The sequence below is a fragment of the Felis catus genome, chromosome B3, assembly GCF_018350175.1.
Source record: "Felis catus isolate Fca126 chromosome B3, F.catus_Fca126_mat1.0, whole genome shotgun sequence".
NCBI lineage: Eukaryota > Metazoa > Chordata > Mammalia > Carnivora > Felidae > Felis > Felis catus.
Genome location: NC_058373.1, coordinates 9,105,146 through 9,127,990, shown reverse-complemented (window position 1 = coordinate 9,127,990; position 22,845 = coordinate 9,105,146). Strand labels below are relative to the sequence as shown.

General features: G+C 42.1%; 1 protein-coding gene across 3 annotated transcripts in view; it reads left to right on the top strand.

The window, feature by feature from the left end:
- Nucleotides 1-22,845, top strand: part of AGBL1 (AGBL carboxypeptidase 1) — an 843,888-nt gene that overhangs the window by 189,659 nt on the left and 631,384 nt on the right. For all 3 annotated transcript variants that reach the window (XM_045058839.1, XM_011282742.4, XM_045058840.1), the window contains exon 17: nt 12,535-12,688. In XM_045058839.1, coding sequence (XP_044914774.1) covers nt 12,535-12,688 — 154 coding nt within the window. The remainder of the gene's footprint in view (nt 1-12,534; nt 12,689-22,845) is intronic.

Genomic DNA, 22,845 nt, shown 5'->3' with positions numbered 1-22,845 from the left:
CCCATGGCGGGAGGCTCTGGAAGGATCCAGGGTGCACGAGAGGGGTGGACGAAATGAATGTCGAATCACTGTAGACAAGGGCCTTAATCTGTTTATGAGAGGACTGTGGTGTCCGTCAGTCCAAACCTGAGGTTAGCATCCCTGCATTCTGTCAGGCTCTGACAAAGTTTCCATAGACAAATTTGAGCAAACTACTGAAACCATGCATTTTTATGTCATTTGGAAAAGTTGGCAAACTGTCCCTTTCCCCCCAGCAATTTCATGGCTCCCCTGAGGATTAACGAGCTAAAAGTATCTTCTATAAAGCACTCTCATCCTCTGTGTTAACGCAAAATGTTATTAGCAGATTTATAATAATATGTGTTTTATGTGTAAGTGTATCTACTACTTAGCCTGAAGGATGAGCATTTTCATCATAAGGCTGTGATAAGGAGTTGGAAATGGTAATAACCAAGAACATCCTTGCCTTCAAAAGAAATGTTCAGGTATAAATGAAAGTTTTCCTCCATCGAGAAGGCATATCTTAAACCACTTGGCTAACTGCTTCGGGAAAGTGTATCTGCCCTTCTCCCCATATGTTGTCTTGCCTAAAGAGAGATTTTTACTGTTTTCCAGATTGCAAAAGATACACAACTAGTATTATTTGTGTATCGCACTTAGAGATCTCAAGAAGTTAATCCAAGAAATGTGCGTCACGAGCTATGCTGTAACAAGCTATGTTTATTATAAAACATGCTTTTTGCCTCTGGGGACCTAGAGCAGGCAAGATTCATGAGCCCCTTCAACAGTTGCATTTATTGTCTTGCTTGAGAAGCTCTGCATGCGAACAGTCAACTGAGGAAGGGGATTCCTCTTTGCATGTGTTTGCCTTTCCTATTGGGGGAACAATCCATGGGTCCCGGACACTATTCTTTAAACTTGTTGGAATATCTTAGACTCTGATGTGATTCTTGGTGGCAGTCAGTATGAGACTTGAGAGCTTGAAGGGGTTTGGGAAATTGTCTAATTCACCCTTATCATTTGCAGATGCAAACATGGAGGCCTAGACACCCCACATCTAGCTAGTGGCCAAGCAGGGAACAGAGCACCAGCCTTTGAAGGCTATTCCTGTGCCCTTCTACTTGACTATAGAAGAGGTGTAGGAGAAACTCAGAAGAACTATTCTGGCATCAGATCAGTGTCCTTCCCTGCTATGATGTACAACCACAGTCCACTTTTACAGGCACACATACTATCAAGTTGTATGATTGTATAATGTACGATGGTTGAGTTCAAGTCACGAACCCATGGTTTTTATCTGCAATGCCAAGTACCATGGATGTGGTACGGCAGGATAGTGTTGTTCCCCAAACACAGTTCCATTCTTTTTTTTCCTCCCTGAAGTATGTATGTATGTATGTATGTATGTATTTAAAATGTGAGCAGGAGAGGGGCAAAGAGAGAGAAAATCCAAGTAGGCTTCTCACTATTAATGCAGAGCCCAGTGCAGAGCTTGAACTCACAAACCGTGTGATCATGACATATGCTGAAATTGAGAGTTGGACACTTAACCAACTGAACCATGCATTTGCCCCAAACATAGTCTTATTCTTATCCCAGGATGCTCTGATGGGTTCTTGTGAGGTGCCTGTACGTTGTTTTGAAGTGTGTAACGTAAAGTAAGATGCCAAATGCAGTCAAGCCCTGCCTGAAAAAGTGTCAGGTCTTGAATCAACCAGCTGGCACCTCACCAGGACCTGTCAGAGCATCTTGAGATGAGAATGGGACTGTGTTTGGGGAACAACACTATCCAGCTAAACCATATCCATGGCACTAGGCGTTTCAACTAAAAACCGTGGGTTGATGACATGAACCCAACTATCAGAGATTGTACAACCACACAACGTGGTGGTTGCGTGTACCTATAAAAGCATAGCTACTACAACTATTGTACGTCACAGCTTATGCCTTTAGGGTCCACTGACCTTTTGTACTCTTGTCAGACCACAGGGTCTGAAGTTTACAATCAACCAATAGCTTAGGAATCAGTAGTCAGTGGTGGGGAGATAAGTTTGTCTTGAGTGGGGGACAGAAACACAAGAAAAGAGGAACCCCCTCCCCTCCCAGTTACTTGATCTTGATGAGAGGGAAAGAGAGATCTTGTGAATTGATGCTTATTGGCTTGTTGCTTAGCCTATTGACTGGGAATCTTTTCCCGCTGGGGAAGTTTGAGGAGAGTTAATGAAAACGAGACAAAGGAAAAGGGACACTTTATCGTTTCTCCTAAATGAGTAGAACAGAGTAAGAAAGACATCTGTTACCTGAAAGTGAAAAGTGCATATAGTCACTTTTGGGTTTTACATTTCCAATAATGCATGGTCTTTGTTCTCTCTAGGTTTAACACAATAATTGACTCTATGACTTCTCTTAAAATCTACTTCCTCCCATCCTGGACACAATGAGTACATTCCATAGTACAAACTAGTCATTTTTATTTTTGGACACATCCTAGGGAGAAATAGTTTTTCTTCCAACAGATCAGTGATAAATTAAATGTGAATGATACCCCAAGGGCAGAATTAACTGCATGTTACTTGGGGGTTATGCTGAGGGGTGGAAAATACATTTCTATGTGGAATTCACAATTTGTAAATCTCTTATAATATGGAGTATGTTTAATAATTACAGACATTTTTATAGTGGAGGACATGTGTATTGGATGTTTTTCAACATGAATACAATTTTGCAATTTAAAAAACTTTATTATTCTCTTATAATAAGAGAATTAGCATTTAGTTCTTTCAAATTGATATCTTCCAGATGCTTGCCAGGAACTCTGTTGGATAATTGTCCAAATTATAATATTAAAATAAAGCAAAAAGAAAGAAATATAATGATATAATTATGAAGCAAGCAAATGGAATTCTATTTTAATCATCCATATCAAGCTGTCAATAATTGCAATGATGGTTCAAGTGTTCACAATACTTTTTAAAGTATCTGGATTATGTTGTGTATTGCCCCTAGGTAGCCAGTAGTATTGGCTGACAATGGGGCCCCAAGAGAGTTTCTGATGGACATTTTAGAGGGTAAGGAAGCAGGATCTCACTGGGAATTTATAACTGTATGAGTTGGCAAGAGATAAAAAGGTGATCATAAGTAGGGTCCATATGTCAGGAGAGCTTAAATTTCCAAACGTTTGAGTGTGGTTTTTCACCAGACATACACATGTATGGTGGCCGGTGCTCCCACCATTGTTCTCGGAGATTAAATACAGTATAGTGTAGGGTAAGAAAAGGAGAGTGGGAGAAGGAAAGAAAAGAGAGAATTAGAATATATTTGCACAGTCTTTTAAAAGGGTGCAGAATATAAAAGCAGTTACTACGTGGGTTATTGTGAAGGCTGAGTTACTTGATACATGGAAGGTGTTAGCCAAGTATGGGCGCGTAGCAAGCAATACTAGATGGTAAGCATCAGGGCATTTAGTCCCTTTTTGATAATGATGCGTGATCATTTTCTCCATTGAGAAGATACCCATTCCATAACATAATAAAATTAAAATTATGTAAAAAATCCAAATAAAAGACCCCAAAGAAATAAATGCCAAGGCTACTTATGGTTGTCTTAGGGTAGTTGATTAAAGTGATTATTTTTTACTCTCTTTTCCAAATCATAAGTAATATAACTTCATTTATTTTTAAAGGGAAAAGGATCTGAAATTCATGTTTTCTTTCTAATCAGCAAATCTATGAGCAGACACCTAGAGACAAAGCATTTCTCTTCCTTCTTAAAGCAAGTCCATTTAATGTAGAGAGAGAGGCACTGGCGGGCTGGGGCAGTTGGACAGAGCCCATTAGAGCCCTCCTGCAGCAGGCTGTCTGGATCTTATTTAGCTTATACATGTCATCTCTCCTTCTCTTGTGCTGAGAGACCTTCCAGTCTCCGATGAGTGTATTTAAGTGACAACTGAGAACTAGTCTGTATACAAATAAAATAGGCCATCTCCTTAGGGGTGAGCTTTCTTCTGAATTAGGGGCACAGAGAGTACAGCTGTTTGGGGGATAACAATGACAAATGAACGATTTTCAGTGCGGGTACTTCTCACCTTATCAATAGCCATTTCGGGGTAACCTGCTGAGGTCAAGTGAAGTCTTTTCTGGAAGTTTAAAGGAGAAGGGGAGCAGAAGACTCCTGTGGAGAGGCGCCCATAAGGCTGCAGCCTACCTTATCAGCCTGGCGTCTTTCATGGAGAGGTAGGATTTTCTTCTAAGAAGACAACCTCTCAGGGGGTCCCGTAATTGCCTTGAACTCATTACCATTTTTGTAAAGAAACCCACCCCTGTGGCTTCTGTGGGGCTGTGATTATACTTGGTTGTTGGCACATGCATTCAGAAGCCCTGTTTCTCTCATCATTTATCCCAGCCATGTCCAATTACACGTGGCCCTGCTGGATCCGAGATGGGAACATTCACCTCAAAACCATTTTCTGGAGAACAATACAGAGCCATTTCTACAAAAGGAAATCGCACAGAAGTTTATAGGTGGTTTACTTCTGGAAGTCTTCTGTATGACTGGAGCCAGAATAATGCCCTAAGGGTAGAGGTGTTACATATTTGGGGACAGGTGGAACAGGACAGAGATTTCAATGAGGGGATTCGGGGAGATGGTTGCATGAAAAACTACAGTTACTGAAAATGAGCTTAAGCTAAAAGATGGTAGGCATTGTTGAGTTGTGATATTATTAATCATAGAAATAGAATAATCAAACATTTAACAGAGAATTCATAGGAGAAGAAAACTTTGAAATTTTGCTTCCTCCTGCGTTTGTTGCTGGGGGACATGCTAAGGCCACAGTGTTGTTTTTGTTATTTGAGTATGGTTGACGCACAACATTAACTTCATCATACAACATTGTGATTGGACATCTCTGTACATTATGCAGTGCTCACCATTAGTGTAGCTGCTGTCTGTAAAGTGATGCTGTTTTGAAGGGTGGTATTCATGGGCACAATGGTGCTTTTAGTTTTTACTTTAAAAAAGTAAAACTTTTTTTAAAAAAAAAAAAGTTTATTTATTTATCTTGAGAGAGAGAGAGCAAACGAGCAGAGGGAGAGGGAGGATCTGAAGCAGGCTCTGCACTCTCAGCGCAGAGACCGACATGGGGCTTGAACTCATGAACTGAGCCTAATATTATTATGACCTGAGCCTAAACCAACAGTGGGACACTTAACCAACTAAGCCACCCAGGTACCCTTATTTTTCACTTTTTTCTTTCTTACTCAATTGTGTTTGATGACTTCTGTAGTAGACCAACCTGCCTCTAAAACTGCTTTGGGAAGCAGGTTACATGATTTATAAAATCTAGATTTTATTATTTTTTTTATTTGGCATCAGACACCAAAGAGCTGTGGCCTATTTGTAACTTTGTGACATCACAGAACAATGGTCAGTTCTTGTGTTGAGAAGGCTCCCCCATGCCTATGAGGACCCTTAGCCATAATGAAATGTCAAACGAAAAAAAAAATCCTCATAGAAGCAGTTCAGCAAAGACCATGTTTTCCAAAGCATATTCTATAGCATTCCAGGATCCTGTGATCTTTAGAGAAAAAGAATTTATTGGTCACATAAATTTACGAAACACTGTTCGCTACTTTTTCTTCTAAGTTTACAGTGCATATTGGTGTTTTATTTTTTTTAAGTTTACTTATTTATTTTGAGAGAGATAGAGACAGCACAAGTAGGGGAGGAGCAGAGAGAGAGGCAGAGAGAAAATCCCAAGCAGGCTCCACGCTGCCAGTGCAGAGCCTGGTGTAGGACTTGAACTCTCGAAACCATGAGATTATGACAGAGCCAAAACCAAGAGTTTGACGCTTAACCGACTGAGCCATCCAGGTGCCCCAGGATGATATTGTTTTAAAGAATCTGAAAAGTTCTGCAGCCATGACAATGTTATCATTTTAATTCACCATCTCCGGGTGCTTTGGCTGTGAATTTCCCGTCCCTCCACCTCCCTGCCCACCCCCCAGCACTTAGTAACGTCCTGCAGAACACATTTTGGGGAGATGCTGCAGGAGAGAATATTGCTTTCCCAGTTTGGGGGCCTGGAATCTTGAGAGTAATCATGAGATGGGTTTTGCTCCATCCAGATTTCAATAATAACCAATACTGGGAGCAGCTTTCACCCAGCAACTTATGAAAGTGATTAGAAGAATTTGTTTATGATCAGAGAGTATCATCTGAACTCACAACTGTATTCATTCTTTCAACTAAATTTCTACAATTTCCCTTTACTGGGATGGCAAGACATGGCTGACATTCTGAAAGGGACATTTCCATTCTTGCCCTGTGCCATCTTTCCCAGGAGACCAGATGTCCATTTCTCTTACCAGGACTTTAATTACACTGATTTAATATTGATTTTCCTTTTCACACATGAATTTCTTCCATGAGCCTTCTTTCAGGAGGATATTGTTCTATTCCCTAACAGTTTGACTTTTGCTGTATTTCAAACCATTTTTACATATGCCTAATTTCATTGAATTGTCAGATAATGTAGTTGGTACAATTTCTACTTTTGGGGGGAAACTGTAGGGCATTTTTATTTTTAATTAAAAAATTATTTTTATGTATTTATTTTTTACATTATTTTTTTAGAGTTTATTTATTTATTTTGAGAGAGAGAGAGAGAGAGAGAGAGAGAGAGACATGGAAGGAGCAGAGAGGGAGGGAGAGAGAATCCCAAGCAGGCTCTGCTCTGTCAGCACAGAGCCTGACATGGGGCTCGAACTCACAAACCATGATATCATAACCTGAGCCAAAATCCAGAGTTGGATGCTTAAATGGCCGAACCACTCAGGCACCCCAATTTAGGGAATTTTTAAAAGGCCCTGTATATGATTAATTTTAGTTACAGTTCCGAGGATGTTTGAGAAAAAGAAAAAATAATGCTCTCTGTAAAGACAAAATTTGACATTTACCTATAAAAACAGTATTGTTCAAATGCTGTATATCATTATTTTTGTGGAAGTGATTTATTCAACACTTTCTTAAAGACTTTCCCACTCATTGTACTATTTTTCTCCTTCTTCTGTTTTTGCATTATATATTTCAGTCTATGTTACTTGATTCTTAAGATTTATGAGTTTTATATGCTCATTGTGAATTTTGCCCTTTATCAAAATAAGATTTTTAAATCCCTTTTAATGTACTTGGTCTTAAATATGACTTTGTCATATATTACTATCACCGTGCCTGCTTTAATTTATGTTTGCTTATTCTTTACGTTTCAGTATTTCTGTCCTAAAATATTTTAATGGAGGCAAACAAAATAGATAATTTAGGAGTGTTTTCATACACATTATGTATTTTTTTCTTTCTCTGAAAGTACTTCTTATATACAGTATGCAATGGGATTTAAAAAAAAATGAATCTGAAAGGTTTTGTCACTTAATAAGGATGTTTAATCTTTACTTATAACAATTTTTGGTGTTCCTTCTGTCACTTTTATTTTATGCTATTTTCAATGCTTCTTTGCTTTTCTTTCTGTCTCCCTTGTTCCCTTCCTTTTTTACTTCTTTCCTCCCTCCCTCCTTCCCTCCTTCCCTTCCTCTCCCATTCCCCCTTCCTTCCTTCCCTTCCCCTTCTTTCTTGCATTCCTTTCTTTCTTCCTTCTGTCGTTCCTTCCTCTTTTTCTCTCTCTTTTTCCCTCCCCACTGTCTCTTTCTTATACTACATAGACTGACCATATTTTCTCTCACATTTTTTTTCTCTTTAGTGTTTATAATTCAACTAGTGTTTCCCTTTTTGTTCTTAAACATATTTGGGGCTGTCTGGGTGACTCAGTTGGTTGAGCGTCTGACTCTTGAATTTGGCTCAGGTCATGATCCCAGGGTCATGGTATCAAGCCTTACTTTGGGCTCTGTGTTGAGCATGGAGCCTATTCTCTCTCTCTCTCTCTCTCTCTCTCTCTCTCTCTCTCTCTCTCCCTCCCTCTCCCTCTCCCTCTCCCTCTCCCTCTCCCTCTCCCCCCCCCCTCCCTCCCTCCCTCCCTCCCTCCCTCCCTCTCCCCCTCCCTCCCTCTCCCCCTCCCTCCCTCTTTCTCCCTCCCCTGCTCACATGCTCTCTTCCTCAAATTAAAAAAAAATAGACCAATAAATTAATAATAAAAACATATTTGAATTTTTACTTCTCTATCAAAAATAACAAGTAAAATTGAGTATTTCCTATATGACAGGCACTTTTCACATACAGCATATGGTTAAGTAGCAACCACTGGTTGAGGTGGGTATTTTTATACACATTTGAAAGATGAGAAAACTGAGTCACAAAGAGGCTAATACAGAATTTACATAACTTTTCCAGAACCCACAGCCCAAATTTGATCCTAGGCAGTTTGACGCAAGAGCCTACCCTGTTAGTCATCTTGATATATTACCTTTCCATTTTTAAAGATTATATAATATCACTATGTATGAAAGTTTAAAAAGTTCATATTTTGTTTTACTTAATTCTTCCCTTGCACATCTCTTTTTAATTTCATTTTAGAATCAGATGATATTATTAAGATTTGATAATCTGTATTTTCTCCCTATATAATTATTTTTATGGTGGCATTATTATATTTGTATATATTTACATTTGTATTATATTTATATTTGCTTCATGTAATTGTATTATTATTTTATATTTGTATTATTATATTTGTCTTTTATGTTTGTATTACATAGTAACCATATTTCAATTGTTGTGTAGACTCAAGCCTTGTGTAACTGGACTGTCCTATTATATCGTTTCTTAGTTTGATTTTGGGGCGGTATGTCTTCCAGTTATTATTTTCAGGAAAGATAAGGTGATGTGCTTTCGAGCTTTTGCACATGTGAATGTACCACATATGCACGTGAGCAAACACTTGGCTGGTTGTAGGTTCACTGGGTAACAATCCTTTCTACTGTCAAACACTAAGCAGTAATCCTTTTCCTCTGGCATCTAGTGTTGCAGAAGGAAGTAAGACCCAAGGATAATTTTTTGCATGTACATTTATGTACATTTATAGGTTTATCTACACACACACACACACACACACACACACACACACACATGCACATGCCTACTACTTAAAAATAATCTTCATTGTAGGGTGCAACCCCCCATTCTTAATAAGGTGCAGTGGTGTTGATTTTAGTTAGATTGGCAAACACACAAGACTAGGCTTTACCAGAGCCAAGCTGACTCATCCTTGAGAAGGAAACAACCACACAACATACACAGAAAGGGCTCAGTGAAGGTCTCTAGACTCCAGGCATGGCTTCTTTTGTCCTAGTCACTCTTAACTAGGGACATGTGTGGTCTTGAGAGATGAAGCTGATCATAGCCTAGGAAAACCATCAACCCTAGGGTTTCTTCCATGTTCATACCTAGCTATCTGCATAGACCTTTTGGTTTACATGTGTTTGTGTATGTACACTTTGTTACTTACCTTGTCTCCTCTGGGGGGTGTGACTGTCTCCCTGTCAACAGCTCAGGGCATCTCAAAAATACATGGTAATCTTTACTCAATGAACAATCACAGGAATGAAGTACAAAGGTTTGGTTGGGTACATGGGCCTCAGTTGAATTCTTCTCTTGAATCTGGGATAGACATGTTCCTTCTAATTCTTTTACTTAATACTGTGTCAAAATCTGGTCCCAGAAATATCACCAGAGCAACCTGTTTCTAAGAGAAATCTGAGTTTATTGCTTCCCTTTGTGTGTTAGGCAGAATAATGGCTCCCCCCACCCCAACTGCCAAAGGTGTTCTCATCTTAATCCCTGAAACTTGTGATGATGTTACTTTATGGAGTGCAAGAGATTTTGCAGGTGTAATTGAGTTAAGGGTTTTGAGATGGGGAGATTGTCCTAGATTATCAGGTTGGGTCCAGTGTAATCACAAGGGTCCTTAAACATGATGGAATGAGACAGAAGAGTCAGGGTCAGAGGAGGGGATGTGACCATGAAAGCAGAGGTGGGAATTATGGATCCCTGGCTTTGGAGATGGAGGAGGGCACCATGAGGCAAGGAACACAGGTGACCTCTAGATTCTGGTAAAGGCAAGGAAATGAATTATCCTCTAGAGCCTCCAGAAGGAGTGTAATTCTCCCAACACCTTGACTTTTGCCCAGTAAGGTCCATTTTGGACTTCTGACCTCCAGAACTATAAGGCAATAAATTTGTGTTGCCTTAGCCCACTAAATTTGTGGCAATTTGTTATAGCAGCGAGAGAAAACTAATACACTTCATAAGGAAGAATGTGACAGGGTCTTGATAATATCTCAAGGGGTAGGGAAAAGGTGAGATGTTTATTAAGTCTTTAAATCTTGTTAAAAGAAGGTTATTCAGGGGCACCTGAGTGGCTCAATTGGTTGAGCACTGGCTCTTGATTTTGGCTCAGATCATAATCTCACATTTGTAGATTAGAGCCCTGCTTAGGGCTCTTCACTGACAGCATGGAGCCTGCTTGGGATTCTCTCTCTCCCTCTCTCTCTGCCCTTTCCCCACTTGGTGTGTGCATATGTACTCTTTCTCAAATAAATAAATTATTTTTAAATGTGGGGGCTTGATAAGCATTGGGTAAAGATCATGACACAGTGGTTTAAGATTGGGGGACACTGTAAGGCAAGAATCATGAGGACAGGGTCTCCATGCATCTTGAATCAAAGAATCAGTTGTTGCTTTTTGTTGAAGAGTTGATGAGATGTTCCTGGAATGAACAATAAATTTATTTGTGATTTATATTTTCCTGGGCAAGACTTTCCTAGACTAGTAAAGTTATGTTGAGGCAGACAGGGGATAATAAAGTCAGTAGGCTATGTGGAGATAGATGATTTGGGGTTTCAGTTGTAAAGAAAGTATGACTCAGGGTCACATTTTCAGCTATTCCTGAGGCTAGAGGAAAGGTCATACTGAGTCATCTGGTAATCTTTTCTTTCCTTTGGACTTTTTCTTTCTCCTTGCAACTCAGATATTTCAATGGGGTACAATAGGTTTTAGTCTACTTTTACGCAGATGCTAAAATTTTTACTTAATTTAGACAAGTCTTTTTCTTCTTTATTTGTGTGTTAATTTTCTGTTGCTACTCTAACAAATTGTCCCAAACTTGGTGGCTCAAATAATAAGCTTTTGTTTCATTTTGCTTTATAGCTCTTAGGTTAGAAGTTCAACATGGGTCTCACTAGGACAAAATCAAGGTGTTGGGGTTATGTTCCTTCTGGAGGCTCTTGGAGAAGAATCCTTTTCCAGCTCTTTGAGGACATCATGTTCCTTGGCTTTTGACCCGCTTCCTCCATCTTCAAAGCCAGCAATGACAGCCTGAGTCCTCGTGCTGCTGTCTCTGGCTTTCTGCAGATGGGAGAAGATCCCTGCTTTTAAGTATTTGTGATTAGATTGGCCCTAGCTGAATAATGCAGTAGAAAATCTGTATCTCAAGTAGAACTTAATCCTTAATATATCTGCAAAGTCCCTTTTGCTGCGGAAGGTAACATATTTATAGATTCCAGAGATTAGAGCATGGATCTTTGGGGGAGCCACTTGTCTACCTACCACTTCCACAGTGAATGCTTTTCACACAAACATACCCTTTACTTTTGAAGGTACTACTCCCTTTTAATAATATATTTTATGAATATTTTATACATATTTTCATAGGATTCATATTTGTTTCATGTTATTATCATGTTATTTTGTTATTTCTCAAAAGAACAAGGTGGGCAGTTTCTCCTTGGCCCTGATGCCAACTTGATTGTGGTGAAAACTTGAGCTTTTCAGCTGGAAGGATAATTTTTGCACACTGATGGTCTTGTGCTGAAGGGGACAGCTTCTCCCTCTGGTTACTGAGGTTACTATGTCGCTGTTGTCAGGATACGTTGTGTGGATGGGAGGAAGTCTCTTCACCTCTTTCTGATTAGTCCCATAGTTCGAGCTGGCGAAAATATGGTCAGAGGTCTTAAAGATTGTTGACCAAGAGTCTTAGTTTCAATGACTATTCCATTTCTGTGTCTTTCTGTGTTTTAAATGAGTGTTTGAATGGGAAGGTAGGGTAGGGAAAATTAATCACTACTGGGTCATTGTTCTCTTCACCTCGAATTCCACCCTGGATTGTGCTTTGTACTGTCCTCCGATGGGTCACAATGCTCTTTATGTTCCTTGTGCCGCTGCAGCTCTCTGTCTCATAGTGCCCTGGGTGTGCTCTATTTTCGTGGTGCCTACATTCTTTATATGCCTTAGTGATGAGAGGCTTGCTGTCTGCCCTGCCCTCTTGCTTTCAGTACCACTCGGAAACAGATATCCTTGGTGCAGACATGTGCAGAAACTGTTTCCTGTTCAGCTTCCCTGAACTCCTAGTTAGTAGGAATAGCCCCCTTTTTAATCACTTAATGCCCAATATCAGGCACATTAAGTGAACAAAAGTACTTCCAGCCTATAGGGAGTTACATGAATATAAAAGCTTTGCTGCTGTTTTCTATTGTAGTTGTCAAAAATATTTCATGAATAACAATCACTTCTGCCTCGTCTCTGCTCCAGACTCACCTTGACATCCTGGAAAAAAGTGTGAACCCCAAGCAAGTATACTTCCGCCAGGATGTTCTCTGCCAGACTCTGGGAGGGAATTCATGTCCATTGGTGACCATCACAGCCATGCCCGAGTCCGATAGTGCTGACCACCTGGAACAGTTCCGTGAGTAAAAAACAACCTCCTTTGAAGATTTGGTGATTATGGGGTGTCCTCACAGCCTTGGAAGCTTCCTGTCCCTCAGATCAGAAGCTCCATAAGGTCTGAGGACCAGTTTATGTTTATAGAAATGCATTTCCAACTCTTGGCACAGCACAAAGAATAAATGTTAATGTTGCTCTGTTGTTAAAGGGAGAAAAAAATAAACTGAAAATTGTCAGGGAGATGAAGGCTTGCTGGAATTGAGAACAGTTTACTGGTGACAGTCATTTCCTCTCCTAAAACAGAACCAGGACTGGAGTCACATTTTCCAACCTTGAATCCAGGGCCTGTCCTCCCCATGCTCACTGCCTTTATACTGCTCCCACGGCCAGACAAGGGCTGGGAAGGAAGGAAGTGGATGGAGCCCTTGCTGAAGAATCCTCTTGAGGACTTGAACACCATTTAGATCTGAAGGGCTGACAATATGGAAGAGGCTCTAGCCAAGAACCGTCAGACCAAACCAACACATGCAGATGTGCACGCGCACACACACACACACATACACACACACACACACACACACAGACACACACACACACAAGTGCCCCTGTAACATTAGAGCCCTGAGCACAAATCTGACTTACCTGTAACCAATTAGCTTTCAAAGTTGGCTTCTGACATATTTTAGACCTTAGATAAGCAAGATAAACCACCAAACAGAATGAGGAGGGCTTTGCAATACAGAAAACCTTGCGAGATGAAAGAAAAGACTGGGGAGTACAAATCTGGTCAATTTATCCCCAGAAGATGCAACCTTACCTGATGAAGTGCTAACTGTGTTCAGGTGACTCTTTGGTGGATGCAAAATGTAATTTCTCACACCCCATCAACATCTGACAATGGATGCTTAACAACCTGGCTAATCAACAACTGATTATCCCATCTGAATTAATGAAGCCCTAAAAGGCTTTCATGAATAATAAGGGATTTTCCAAAAACTTCTCTTACGTGTTTTATGAATTTAAGAGCAGTTTCTGTAACAGTCACGGAGTCCTCCGCTCGCATGTGAGCTGTTCTTGGAAGTTAGAGACGGCAGTTTTTCTAGTGCAACCTTGGCCAAACAATAATTTATGTAAGAAAGTGGATTTATGTGAGCCTGTGTTCTGAAGTGTCAGTTTCTAAATAGGAGCTGGGCAGGACCCAATGTCCGATTATGGGATGGATTGCCTCTGCTCTCTCAGTTTTTCATATGCTGACACAGGTGCTTTGGTTGGTGTCATAACTAGAAAGATCATTCCTGCTTTAAGGAGAGGACTGGAGACACGGCAAAGGTCCCTGAATAATTTGACACTCTGAAATAGTTCAGTTAAAAAAAAAAAAAGAAATCTTAAAGCACCTTTAAGCACCTTTATATGAATCAAAGGAGGCTGGTTTCTGTCTGCGGCGTAAGATTAGAGATCCTAAGTGCATTCTCTCGTGTGTCATTACAGTTTTCTCTCTTCAACATGTGCTGATATGTCAGCTGTTGTTCATCTCAAGAGGTAGTGCAGGCAGGCATGGGGAAGACCCATGTGATGGTGGAAAGCATGCTGTTCACTTTCCTTTTGACACGATAGACTTGCAAGTGACAGTCCTCGAGCTGGACCCTGAGGAAGCCAGGGCTGTGCTCGATGAGAAAAGACTAATGAGAGCTATTCTTCATAGGTGTGCCGGCTGCACAGTCGCTCAGAGCCCATGCTTAGAAGGGCCATGGACTTCGTTTCACGTCTTTAAAAGGTTTTGAACATGGGGGTCTGCATTTTCATTTTGTGGGTCCTGCAAATTCTGGAGCCAGGCCTGGGACTAATCTGAGGTCATCAGCAAAAATGTGACAGAAGCTAGTGTCCTGACCATGCTAGCATCTTCTATTGCCAAGTCATGCAAGATGAGTTGTAACCTACTTTGGTAGTGCAGAGTCTTTATCTTTTTATTTTTCTTAAAAAATTTTTTTTGAAGTTTATTCATTTTTGAGAGGTGGGGGGGAGGGTCAGAGAGAGAGGGAGACACAGAATCCGAAGTAGGCTCCAGGCTCTGAGCTGTCAGCACAGAGCCTGATGTGGGGCTTGAACTCACGAACCGTGAGATCATGACTGGAGCCAAAGTCGAATGTTTAACCAGCCGAGCCACCCAGGTGCCCGTACGGAGTCTTATTTGTATGGACGATGCAGCTGGGTGGTATCTTTTGTGATGGTGGTTGAAGTCATCCATTTTACAGATGAGGTAAATGGGGCTAAGGGGAGTTAACTACCCTGGTCCATGGTGGTGCCTGGTTTCTGATTCTGTTACTCTGATTGCAGAGTCCATACACCCAACAGATGTCCGAACACTGTCATTCAAGCAGGTGTTCAGCATTACATTCAGGTTCCACTCAAAACCAGAACTTTCCCTCCTCGCTGTCTTGTGTCCTCACATTATTAGAAGCCAGCTTAGTTGTTAAAGCAAGTCACACTGAGTGGACCACAACTAGATGTATTACCCTCTTCCGGCTCACGGTGAATTTCATTTTGCTTTCCCAACTCAGTGTAAGCCTTTCCATGGTGGATGTTTCAGATGCTGTGGCAGGAAGGCAGGGGTGGGGGTGGGGGGAGAAGATTCAGACTCCTCAGATCCCCGTACAGAATGGAGATGGTGTGGCTGGGCTGCAGTGCTGGGAATAGTCTCAGACTATGGGCTACGGATTCTGGGCTGCAGAAGAAGCAATTTTCTCAGCAGGCTGCGATGCGTATATACAGATACATGCCATGTTGTGTTTCTGAGAAAGGAAATATCCTGCACAATATAAATACCACCTACCCTCTAAATTGCAATTAACCATGTCTGTAAATCAGTAATAAAACCACTTAACTTCCTTTCAACCACAAAATGTGATGCATTGTTTTAGAATGAGAAAATAGCAAAGGAGCTCAAGGCTCTCCTGCCTGCAGACCTCCATCCAGGTGAATTTGAATGGTCTCACCCTCTTCCTCCCTCCCCGGGGCCAGGCCAGTTTCAGAGTATCTAGCTGGGATTTGGCCAGTTTTTAGTGCAGTGGCTGACCCTCACTCCTCATAAGGAGGTATTTTGTGCACTGGAACATGTTCTTTCCTCTGTGTAGGGTTATCACTTTGGTCTTCTTTCAGAAACCTAAGACGTAACAGCGTGGCTCTGGGGCCCAGGGAGAAGGTAGGTCCCTTGCTTGAGACTGGTTCCCTGGTCCAAAAGTCCCGGACTAGAGATTATCAAGGACAATTTATTGATTAATTTTACTCCTTCCAGGGGTCTAGGCTCCAGAGAGTCTCCTAGAAGGATAATGTGATTTGATGTATATTTCGAAAGCATTTTTTTAAAAAAGATATTTTCCAGGGCTCCTGGTTGGCTCAGTCAGTTAAGTGTCCGACTTCAGCCCAGGTGATGAGCTCATGGTTTATGGGTTCGAGCCCCATGTTGGGCTCTGTGCTGACAGCTCGGAGCCTGGAGCCTGCTTTGGATTCTGTCTTCCTCTCTCCCTGCCCCTCCCCTGCTGTGCTCTCTCTGTCTCTCAAAAATAAATGAACATTAAAAAATTTTAAAAAATAGGGGCACCTGGGTGGCTCAGTCAGTTAAGCATCCGACTTCAGCTCAGGTCATGATCTCTTGTTCATCAGTTCGAGTCCCACGTTGGGCTCTGTGCTGACAGCCCAGAGCCTGGAGCCTACTTCAGATTCTGTCTGTCTCTCTCTCTCTCTGCCCTTTCCCCCCACTCATGTTCTGTCTCTCTCTCTCTCTCTCTCAAAAATATATAAAAACATTAAAAAAAATTTTTAGAAATAAATAAAAAGGTATTTTCCTGGATATAATTAGCCTTATCTTCTTGATAACTATATTTTCAGCTTAGTGGTAGCCATTTCCCTGGTGGATCTTTTATGGGCGTCTGGAGAATTGAGGATGGGTGCTGACAGTGGTCCCCAGAGAGACTCACTTTACACTTTGAGATCTGAGCCCTCAGAGCCAAAATGCTGGCAGAGCCCCAAGAGCAAAGTCACTGTCTGCCCTTTTCAGTGGGACAATGAGCAGGGTCGTTCTCTGAGAGATTGTCCCTGAAATCATTACGGAGGAGACAGGCTTGATGAGAAACTGACGATCAAAGGAGCCATTACAAAAGGACATACAGCTCATTCTAGCTTTAGGCTCCTGGTGGATTGTTAGGAGCCAAGCTCCTAGGCCCTATGGAATGAGAGTTGGCGCAAAGAACCACACGGCACTCCGACTTCGGCAGAGAGTCTTTACTGGTGCACCAGGGCTCCCCAGTGTTAGAAAGCGGGAGAGCCCCGATATACGGGGTTACAGGTCTTTTATACCATTTTGAGTTACATTTGCATACAGGCTGGTGGTAGGCTCTCTGCTCGGTGGTGGTTAGGGTTGGGGGTAATTTCGTCCTGGGAAAGCTTGGGAAATGGAGTTTCTCTCGGCTGATGCAACTTGGAGCCCGGGTGCGAAGCGGCAGGGGACCTCCGGTTAGGGTTGGGAGCGTAAGCAGGTTTACAGAAGCGAGATGAAAGCGGTCATCGTTATTTATGTGACAACCTGTTCCTGTCTTGCGTAGGGAAAGGTGGGGGTACAGCTCTCCCAGGGTACGGATGTCTAACTGCAGATATCCTGTTTGTCAACTGGTGGAAGTGCAAGCCCTGCAAGTGAGGCGTTACGGAACTGAAGATAGGGTGGGGGTGTGTTATTAAGCTAAGCAGGGGTCTTTCAGATGAGGTATCTGGGAATTAGCAGGTCCAGGCCCTTCCTGACTGGAAGGATTCCAGATGTCAAAGGAACCCCAGACCTTTGGGATTTGGAGAGCAGAGTGTGAGTGAGGAGTGGACAGTGTCCAGGAGAATGGAGTGGGGGCTCCATCAGGTTGGAGCAGAAGGCATCACCTGAGCAGGTCTGGGGATAGGTTTGGAAGGCAAGGTTGATCCAGGAAGTCGTTTCTAGTGCTTTCTGGGACTAGGCTCCATTGGCTAATGGTGTTCTGGCATGATTATACTTTGCATGGTTAAATCCTTAATACATTATGTGTTAATAGGTACTTTAGTAGATGCTCGGAATATGCAACTTCTAAGTAGAGAGTTGGGAACTCATATTTTCTTTTCTTTTTTTTTTTTTTAAATTTTTTTTTCAACATTTATTTATTTTTGGGACAGAGAGAGACAGAGCATGAACGGGGGAGGGGCAGAGAGAGAGGGAGACACAGAATTGGAAACAAGCTCCAGGCTCCGAGCCATCAGCCCAGAGCCTGACGCGGGGCTCGAACTCACGGACCGCGAGATCGTGACCTGGCTGAAGTCGGACGCTTAACCGACTGCGCCACCCAGGCGCCCCTGGGAACTCATATTTTCTTAAGTTTATGTGCTTATCAGGGATGGTGTGTGTGTTGTGTGTGTGTGTGTGTGTGTGTGTGTGTGTGTGTGTGTGTTGTTTGCTTTTTGGATTTGAACTGAAGGTCATTTGTTTTTTTAATGTTTATTTTGAGAGAGAGAGAGAGAGAGAAAGAGAATGAATGTGTGCACAAATGGGGGAGGGGCAGAGAGGGAGGCGCAGAGCCCGATGTGGGGCTTGAACTCACGAACTGTGAGATCATGACTAAGAGTCAGACGTGTAACCGACTGAGCCACCCAGGCACCCCATGAACTGAAGGTCATTGTTTACTCAAACCCCACTGTGTGAGGGTGAGAAGCCCAGAGAGGAGAATGGTTCTGGGGTCTCTGAGGCTCAGCCATCCCCCTAAACCAGGCCTCCTTTCTGCTTCTTGCAGAAGGGCTAAGTGTGCTCTCACAGACTCTTGTCATTCTCCCCATATTGCAGACAGCAAAGTTAAGGCTCACTAAAGGTAAAAAACCAGCTTGCACCCACCAGGGTGGTAAGTGGTGGCTCAGCGAAGAGACCCCAGGCCTCTAGCCCAGAGTTCCAGGGTGGCCCCCTCCTTAGGGATCTGCCCTTCCCTGGGATATTCTCCAGAAAGGCACACAGACAGGACATGCTGCTTATTAAAGCCCACCGCCATTTTGTTGACTTCCATTTTCTCCACACGTCCCCCATAACCTCATATTCTAAATCCCCATTTCAGTCCTGAGGAAGTTGGGTCCCTTTTTAGTTTGGGGGGCTACATCTCTGTGATGGATGGTTCATTTTTTTTTCGGGGGCTTTATTGCCAATTATTTTTCTCCCTTTGGACATATTTCCCCCTGTAACAATATTGTCTTGACTGTTCTCAAGAGTTACCTGAGAGGAGGAATTAATTTGTGGGCATCTTCTGAGGGAAAATGCCGTTCTCTTATTAGAAACTCTCATTCTTGAAGTGACTCGTCACCGCCTGACTCACTGACTTGTGAGAAGTCAGGAGACAACAAAGGTGGATGGGAGGGGGTGGACCTGCTATTTTTGCAATTGGAGACACCTCCACCCTGCATTTATCATACCCTAAAAGAGCACAGCGTAACCTTTGTATGTCTCGGGAGGTGAGGTGACATCACTCTACCACAGGGGCTCACACACAGTTCTTTCCAGGAGGCCTGAGGTGGGGGAGGCAGGAAGCTACATTTGTAGTTACTAAAGAATACCTTTCTCTTTTTCTTTTTCTTAAAAATATTCTCACAAAAGCAATGTTCTATTCAGCCTGCCATTATGCTAAAAGCTTTTCCTTGGAAGACAATAGCTGTTCTCAGAAAAAAAGATTTACATGGGGTCCCCAGGGTATAATGAGCTACCAGGAGGCACCTGCCTCAGGTTGGGAGTTGTCACTTGTAAGTGGTTTTAAATTAGAACGGAGTGGAAAAATACACAGTTACAGAATTCCCCTTTTGGCTTCTTTGCAAATCATTTTGCCTTTGTCTGTCCTGGAGACACCTGATCAGGAATGAAGAGCAGAGCTTTCTGCTGAGGAGATCGAGAAGCGACAGAAGTGGTCCAAAGAAAACAGAAACTCTAGTGAAGTGAGCACCTCTCACTTCTAGAATTTTCTGTTTATTTATTTACTTTTGGCCTCCACCCCCATCGCGGCCCCCTGCCAGAGGCATGTAGGGCCCAGTATTACTAAGGGAGCCCTGAATTTTAGAGCTTGAAAATCCATAAAGATCATCGAGCCCCAATTCCTCAGTTGAGGAACTGAAGCTTGGGGCATGGCTGGACCTGTCTAGAGACCCTCGCTGGCTGAGGTGGCCCTAGACCTCAGACCCCTTGTCGCCTGGTGAAACCCTCTTAGTTTCCTTTTCTGTAAAACGTGGACTTCTGACGAATATTAGAACTAACAAAGGGGCTACAAGAACATAAAGACTTCTCTCTGTGGACACTTTTAATAAGAGGAATTAGAATTGGAGAAAGTGAGCTGTGCCTTTTCCTTGTCCTGGGATTTGCATCTCTCCAGGCAACCAGGGCTAGGAAGCTTGGAAGATATTAGGAATATGAAGGTAAATATTATTTAATCCTTGTTGAGGCACTCGCATTCTCCAGGGAAGGTATGTGTGTGTATGTGGAAGTCATGTTAACAGGACATTGTGATACAGCAAGGTATACCAGAACAGGGGGATAAACAAAGTGCATTGCAAGCAGAGACAAGAGACCATTTGCCTGTGTGGTGGGATCAAAGGGGGACTTACACCCACAGGGGGGAGCTATTTAAATCCCATCTGCATGGTGGTCTTATAGTGACATGGCTTTCACAGAAACCTCAGCCAGAAACCTAAAGTGGCGCCTGGGTGGCTCAGTTGGTTAAGCATCTGACTCTTGATTTCAGCTCAGGTCATGATCTCAATGGTTCGTGGGATCGAGTGCTGCGTCAGGCTCTGGGCTGACAGCATGGATTCTCTCTCCCTCTCTCTCTGCCCCTCCCCTACTCGAGTGCCTCTGCTCTCTTTCTCAAAATTAAATAATTGGAATTGCAAAATAAAATAAAAACTTGCAATTGGAGACCCCTCCACCCTGCATTTATCATACCCTAAAAGGGCAGAGTGTAACCTTTGTATGGCTCTGGATGTGAGGTGATCTCACTCCACCACCACAGCTTCCCAGGGCTCACACATAGTGCTTTTCTTTAAAAAAAAAAAAAAAAAAAGGAAACCCCAAACCATTTGAAGAACTATTTGTATCTCTCTTAAGAAAGCATGACAGGGAATATATAAAACACATCCAAACCATCCACAAGTTGTCCTCATCTTTCTGACTGTTATCAGTCTGCACATACATAAATAGTAGGTAACCCCTCCTTTTTCAGTACAAACCCTCAAAACTCTATGGCATTTTGACTGGTTGAATATCTCTTTTAGGCTTCCCATGTTTGCCTCATCAGTCCACGAAAAGGAAGACGATGAATGAATCTTACTCCTTCCAAGGCCAGTTGGAGGGAGTGGGGAAGACTGTAAAACCTTATAGTTGAATAGCTTTGCTTATTCCCTACCACATAAGTCCTTTGGTCTTAACAAAGTTTTTACTTAATATCACTTGGTCCTCATAGTTCCCTTGGGAGTTGAGGAAGAGAATAATTATGCCCACTGTATAGTGATAAAACTGATTTTGAGTGCTATTTGATCTATATCTTGAAGTCAGACTGGCACATGCAGAGAAATAGGGGAGTATCTTCTCCAGTAGAAAACCAGCATTTGCAGAGGCTGGGGGGCCTGGACCTAACGCTCTGGAAATCTCAGGGCACCAGGACTACAGGACTGTAGGTTGATTATGGGATATGATGATAGATGAGAAAGGTGATTTGGGCTAAGTGGTTAAGGCCCCTATTTTTCATGTTAGGAAGTGTCTCCTGAAGGCAATAATGGGCTCATAGGATGTTATTAAATGTGAAGAAATGACAAGATCAGACTTGTTTTGGAAGAAAGTTTTGTGGCAGTCATGTGGAGCTGAAGTCCAGGGTGAGGGGAAGTTAGGTGACCTAGAACTTGACACAGAAGAGGTTTTATGCAGTTAGACTAGAATAGACTCACTGTGTGTGTGTGTGTGTGGGGGGGTAATCTTGGTTCTGCCATGTATCAGCTTGACCTTGGGAAGGGTGCTTAAATATTCTGTGCCTTGGTGTCTCCATTTATAAATTGTGAGTCATAACCAGTACCTTCTTCCTGGGGCAATCCAAAGATTTTAAAGGGCTTAGAACAGTGCCTGGCACATGGGTACTCCAGAAATAATAGCAATTGTTAATCTTCCAACAGGTGATGTGGTTTCCAAGGAAGAGGTCTATGGAAATGTGGAAGGGTCTAAATTTACAAGAGATGTCTAAGAATTGAGAGGCCTTGGTGGTTGGTTGGAAGTAGGGATAAAGGTCACAGAGTTGAAGTATTTCTACTTTGGGTGATAGGTGAACAGTATAATGCCAACAAAGGCATATATGAGAGAACAAGGCTGCTGTGGAGGGATAATGAGTTCAGTTTTGGAAATGTTCATTTTCAGAAGCCTGCAAATTATGTAAGAACTCAGGATAAATATAATTATAAAGCCAATATGCTATAAAATATAATCTATTTCAGAGGGAAATAAAACAAATTTTGTATTACCTGAAAAATTTTCTCAATTAGCAAGGATACTAAAAGTTGACTATATGTGGTTACTGTAGCAGAAACATGTAATATATTGTATCAGAATCAATCATAATCTATCACAGAACATTCTATTCTAGAAGTATGTTCATGAGGTATAATAATTTATATCTGCTAAGGGAATTAACTCTTTACAGAGTATTTCCATATGATTAATTGTTCCATATAACAGCTCTGCAAGGTAAAGAAAAAAACAGAATTGTATTTATTATCTCCATTATTAGATGATAAAATTGAGGCCCTGGAAAGACATGTGATTAATAAGAGCTAGAGCTCCAATTTATCCCCTGTCTGAATCTTTTTTTAAAATGTTTATTTATTTTTGAGAGAGAGAGAGAGAGAGAGAAAGAGAAAGAGAAAGAGAGCCTGAGCATGAGTGAGGGAGGGGCAGAGGGAGAGGGAGACACAGAATCCGAAGCAGGCTCCACGCTCTGAGCTGTCAGCACAGAGCCCAATGCGGGGCTCGAACTCACAAACTGCGAGATCATGACCTGAACCGAAGTCGGACGCTCAACTGACTGAGCCACCCAGGTGGCCCATGAATCTTAAGCTTCATAATCTGCCACCTCTTTTGATTGTGCAATAATGAGAGAAGATCCT